This window comes from Lasioglossum baleicum, chromosome 4 (genome assembly GCF_051020765.1).
Source record: "Lasioglossum baleicum chromosome 4, iyLasBale1, whole genome shotgun sequence".
In the NCBI taxonomy this organism is placed as follows: Eukaryota; Metazoa; Arthropoda; class Insecta; order Hymenoptera; family Halictidae; genus Lasioglossum; species Lasioglossum baleicum.
This window is the reverse complement of record NC_134932.1, coordinates 12,566,760-12,572,699: the sequence shown is the minus strand read 5'-3', so window position 1 is coordinate 12,572,699 and position 5,940 is coordinate 12,566,760. Positions and strand designations below refer to the sequence as shown.

The 5,940-nt window shown below is 37.4% G+C and overlaps 1 protein-coding gene across 7 annotated transcripts in view; it reads left to right on the top strand.

The window, feature by feature from the left end:
* The first annotated feature begins 191 nt into the window (after positions 1 to 191).
* Tweek (transmembrane protein KIAA1109 homolog tweek) overlaps positions 192 to 5,940 on the top strand; it is a 28,604-nt gene continuing 22,855 nt past the window's right edge. For 4 of the 7 annotated variants that reach the window (XM_076421748.1, XM_076421747.1, XM_076421745.1 and 1 more), the window contains exons 1-8: positions 192 to 566; positions 1,089 to 1,400; positions 1,496 to 1,639; positions 1,708 to 2,027; positions 2,183 to 4,458; positions 4,526 to 4,812; positions 4,984 to 5,287; positions 5,375 to 5,695. In XM_076421748.1, coding sequence (XP_076277863.1) covers positions 1,148 to 1,400; positions 1,496 to 1,639; positions 1,708 to 2,027; positions 2,183 to 4,458; positions 4,526 to 4,812; positions 4,984 to 5,287; positions 5,375 to 5,695 — 3,905 coding nt within the window. In that variant the 5' untranslated portion in view covers positions 192 to 566; positions 1,089 to 1,147. The remainder of the gene's footprint in view (positions 567 to 1,088; positions 1,401 to 1,495; positions 1,640 to 1,707; positions 2,028 to 2,182; positions 4,459 to 4,525; positions 4,813 to 4,983; positions 5,288 to 5,374; positions 5,696 to 5,940) is intronic. The other 3 variants (XM_076421751.1, XM_076421750.1, XM_076421749.1) reach the window with 1 other exon arrangement.

Sequence of the window (5,940 nt, the reverse complement as noted above, 5' to 3'; positions counted from 1 at the left end):
TACCCAGATTCATGAGTTATGTTGTATCAGAGACGGTTGTACCAGTTGTACGTTGTGCGGTTGTATGTGCTATTTGGGTAGAGGGCGCAAGAAAACCACTGATTTTTTAGTTTTCCGTTTGGTGCAGCACTATCGCAGGTGCAGAAATTCGAGATGGAGACTGGTGGAGATTGCAGCTGCAGGCTCAAAGATCACTAGAACAACGGCCAACCATCGGCCAACTTTTCTATATAAAGATATAACCAGAAAAGAACACTGTTGTATGTTATTCACAATTTTAATCATTTCTTGTACTAAACGAAGGATTTCGAAAAAGAAATTTTCATTTATATAGTGATGAATGTGCGGAGCAATACGTGTATATAAAGTGCTTTAGCAACAGTAGATCGTGCTTCATGACTGCATTTATGGTCAATGTCAGTAGTCAACTATGAAGTGGTTATGTGTATTACTGTCCATCGATGACAGTTCTATGACATCTATTAAAACTGATATACTAATAAACACTAAACCATGAGTGACACAACAAAAATTGAATGCAATTCTTATATAAGTATCAAATACAGGTAAACTAATCGAGCATATTAGATTTAATTTGATATTTATTGATATTTAAAAACTGCGTTTCGATTGTAGTACCCTGTGTGTGTACTCTACTTTCGCTGATAAGCTGAATGCCACTAATCCGCAATAAACACATAACGAAATAATTCTTATCTCCCAATGCTGATAATAGTTACTACAATCGTTTATGTTGATAGTAACTACTCACGATGTCCGTCATTTTCATAATGTAGAACAAAATAATATTTCTTCAAATAATTTGTATCGGTTACGAAGATAAAAATTGATGAATTCACTTTAATAAGTAATGTAATTGGTCAGTAAATTATAATGATCATTTTTAATTAGAGCTCATCGTTTAGGTTATGTTTACAAACGTTTGCTTTTCCGTTTATCAGTCGTAGAAGAACTTCATAACAAATTTCGTTTCGTTTTAAGAGTAAAGTTGAAAAACAATACTAAATTGTCAGAATAAGCGAAAGTTTGCTATCATAGTTTTCACAATTTTTCTTTTGTGTTTTTAGTGTTTAATAACAAAATGAGTAACTGCTCTTGATTTCGTAAATACAAGAAAGAAATCATCATGGAGGAGAACGAGCTGTATAATGTTACGGTTCCATCTTTCTCTGGAATTGAACCAGCTTTCTGGAATTATTCCGATCATGTCAACCTCGACGATATTAAGATGGATAGAAGTTTTATATATTTACTTTGCTCATTAGTATCTGCTACTTCTTGGATTATTTATATAGCTTATTATAATAGCAGAGTCATTGGCTATATATTAACGAAATTATTAAATCGATTTGTTATTAGAGACGGATATGTTAAAGTAGGTGAGTGTTGAAAATATGAAATATCGCTTCCACGTAATATGTATCTTTGTTTGTTTTTTCTAAAAATAATTGGAACATATTGTTTCTATTATTAGGTTCTTTCACTCTAAGCGTACTAAGCGGAAAAATAATGTTTAGAGATATAGTTTATATTACAACAGATTATAGTCTCAGAGTTCAAGACGGATGGCTTATATTTAGATGGTGGAGAAGTTATGTTCCCAAAGATGTATCCGAAGGTATGACAAATACAATTGCATAACAATTATAACAAATCTAAACAGAAATATTCATCCGTTCTTTTCAGATCTTTCACATTCCGATACTCGACTATCAGTCATGTTAAATGGCTTTGAATTACACGTTTACAATCGCTGTCAACTGTATGCACAATTAGAAAAAGCATTTGGTCTCGGACCGCAAATGTTTCCCGACGAAGAAGATTATACTGTTAATATCGATGATCGTGACGCAGAGTCAATTAGAAACTCTGCTAATCAAACTTGCCAGCAAACGACCGCCATGGATGTTTCGCGTCACGTTGATAATATTAGAAAAAAAGAAGCTCATGTTATAGCTCGAACTTGGAGAGATTTAATACCTGTTATTAAATTAGATGTCTGCACGGTTAGCTGACCATTCGTGTTTCCGATAGAGGTGTGCGAGAACCCGTTCCGATCCGGAATAAAATGATCGACCCGATATTTTCGGGTTCGCGCACACCTCTAATAGGTACAGATTCTTTTTTAATGGGTGCATACAACAAAATTTTATTATTTTAGGGGAGAGTGGTATTTGGTAATCGATTGGTCCCAACAACTTTGTCAATAACCGTAGAAGAAGCACATTTTGTATACTCTACAAAACCAGCGGCATCCCGACATGATCATTTTATGCACTTTACGAAATGTAAAGCAGAAAATTTCAAAGTGATTCTAGCACCTAGTCCGAAATACACTGGTATGGTGGATGATCCACCTAGATACATGGGAGAAGGGTTTGTTGTATTAAGCTCAAACAACATGGAAGTTTACTATTATATGGACGAGCCTGGATTTGTCCCTGAACATCCAGAAATGATACAATTGGTAAATGGGGATATGGTAGAGGCTATGCCACCAATTTGGGGTATCGATATTAAATGTGGTAAAGGTACGGATTTCAGTTATGGACCTTGGGCAGACAGACAACGAGAACACTTGTTTAAATTCTTTTTCCCTAATGACTATCAGCCGCTGAAAGTTACGAAACCTCCTGTGACCGGAGAAAAGAGACAAGTTCAATCGTTCGATATCAGATTGTCAACGTTAAACGAAGCCACGATCGATATACTGTTTAGTAAAAATACGGAAACGAATGCTGTTCACGTGAACGTAGGGCCTGGTTCGTATCTGGAAATCACTATGCCATGGATAGTTTTACAAGACGGTTATACCACGAAGATAACAGGCCAACTGTTACATTTAGAAGCAACCACGAGTTTACAATATCGAAGTTTAGTTCAAAGCGAAACGTTAGAGTTCGGTATTAAATGCCATTATCCGATAAGATGGAACGATCACCAGGAATGGACTTTGAATTTAACTGGATGCAAAGCCACTGCTAACTTAGTTTACTCGCACAAAGAATTTTTTCAGGATATGATTAACGATTGGGCCAGCAAAGCCAGACCTGATATTTTACATTTTGTACCTTATACGTGGAAGTTTAACTTATTGTTAAAGGAGTTCGAATTGATTACGTTATGCAACGAGTATAATTGGATCGATTGTTCATCGCAGAATCAAGAAAATGCGCACATCGCTTTTTGTGGGGAATTCTTTGAGCTGTCGTTCGATCTTCCGTTCGTCGACTATCTACCAGTGACAATACGTTTACGTTTCTGGATTCAAGGGGAGAGCGTCGATCTCTCCTTTTATCTACCGGAAGTCAACACGAACCATACGATTTTGTTAGCTTTGCATAAGAATGCGAAGATTATGACGCGTGACGGGTCACACATATATCTATCGGAATTAAGTAAAAATAAAAAGTGGAGAAATGTTTGTCAGAAAGGTGCAGGTTGGGTTGATTGTTGGTCTGTACCGATCGTGGCGTTAAGTATTAATTATACATATCATCTGTGTCCACCTCTTGGACCTACTCCTCAAGCAAATATTACAACACCGGAGAAAGAAGAGATTCTTTTGTCCCCGATGAGGATTCCTCGATGTCGAAAATCACCCGGTCTCGAATGGACAACAAACGGTAGTCAGAAATTCGATCCGCAATCTATAGCTCCCGACAAAGTTACTTTAGATCTTGAGATAGGCCCGTCTATATTGTTTTTATATGGGTCGTTGTTGAAAAATTTTATACATTTAAAAGAGAACTTGTTCGGCGATTATCAAACGTTCACCGACATGCAACAAAGTAGAACTAATCCTACATCCACGACTACGGAAAGAAGCAAAGACAGAGATGTACAAAATAGTAGTATCGAGTCTGTCGACGATGAAGACGCAAAATCAAAGGCGTTCGATCCCAGAGATTATAGACCGTTGGAAGTAATAGTTGGGATCACCATGCATGACATTCAAGCCCATCTGATAAAGAATTGTGGTGAGAATGATCCTCCTTGTCCTGTTATACTTCTCGAACGATTCGGATTCGAAATGAAGAAACGGTATAGGGAGACGGAGCTTCAATTGCTTCTCTCGCCTGCTATCGCGTTGCTCACCGATAACGTGGTTCGATCGAGCAAGGAACGTCACATGAATCAAGGCCATTTAATGTTAAGCGCACTGCAAGTCAGGGGACACGCGATGTTCAGTAACGAAGGAAGAAGTTTAGACCAAGAGACGTTGGAGTATGCATGGCTAATCGAAGTGCAATTAGGTAAATTAACTGGAAAAATGAGTTCTCCGCAATTGCACCATCTCATCACGTCTCTAGAAACATTTTTACTAATGGTCAAGAATAACGAAAACACTTTACGTCCTCCTGATTTACCGCATCATTGTCATCATGGTATTCCACCTTTGCAATGTCCCGATAGCGACATCGATAAACATTACAGGTACGTAATCATTTTATACGAATAATAACGTCTCTAAGACGATGCTATACTTCGTATATCATTTTAGGTGTCCCAGTTCCGAGGATATAAAGTATAGGATGACAAGAATAGCGATAGACGCAGTCGATTTACATTTCCAAGAGGTGGGGACAGCCGTGCATCTTTGGATATCTCCTATTCGTGTTTCTACTTGTAATCTTCATGGTCACCAAGTCAAGTCTGGTGTAACTAGCGTACTACCTAGAATATTAATTCGGCAGTTTGTATCGGCAGCTGATCATTTTGCGAATACAAGTAACACTAACACAACAGGCAGTGGAAGGTCACACAATAATGCAAGCAGTCGTATGTCAGGTATACTAACATTACATACAATTAAATATACATTGTACGTTACTTTTGAAACCATACAACATTTTTGATATATCAAGTAGTTTATAAGTAATTTATATAGGTGGCATACTTGGCTGTATCACCCTCATATATAGTTTTGTTAATACTTCACCGACTTGTTATGTATTCTAGGCGATGGTTCCGACGTCTGGTTAGAAGTTGGATCGGTAGCTCTAGGTCCAGTCATATTAGAAGCCGCAATTTCACTTCCAACCCCTGAACACAATTTGCATTTAGTACAAAACAAATATTTGAAGTTACACGACGAAGCCACGAAGCGTTTATGGTTTTTATGGCCCCAGGAAAGCTGTGTAAAGCCAATAAAGTGCGGTTGCATAGGTGGTTGTACATTTTTTGGAAATAATCGAAACGGGCCAAGATTCTTTAAGCCAAATTATCATGATTTTCAAGACGGCATTAATGTAGCTGCTTATAGGTATATGCAATGTTTAAACTTACAATATTCCTTCTCCAGATTTTGTTTCGGAGGAACGAGAGAATACATCATCCTTATCTATTTTAGAATTAACGAATCCGGAAAGGAAAAGGGTTTCGGGCAGTCCATTTTACACGACGGTCAATTGGTATTCCACACTTCGCCTTATAACTTGCAAGATGTGTCTTTGCAAGACTATCAAGTCGCAGGAGTAAAGTTGACTGCCACACAGGACGGAGTGCACACTTCGAAAAAAGTTGAACGTCCCAGGTCTGTGGCAGATCATACTAAAGATTCCGGTATCGAGGAACATAGTAGTACAAAATTAATTACTGCAACGGCAAGTCCATTCGCATGCAGTGGGGATCGGAAAGTGCTGGGCAGAAGATTTTCTTATACATCACTGCGGTAATCCTCGGAATAGCTTTGAGCCGGCTTATTAACGATTTCAATTACTTGTGTTGTTACTTTTCTTTAAATACTGCATGGTTTTTATACGTACGCTATAATTGATAAAAGATATCGCGTACACTTGAAATGATAATAAAACGAAAGGATATCAGCGATAGAAATGAAAATTTTCGTATCATTTTTGTTGCGCACCAATTTTATTTTAACTATATTCTAAGTTTTTATGGGTTTTTCTGAAAATT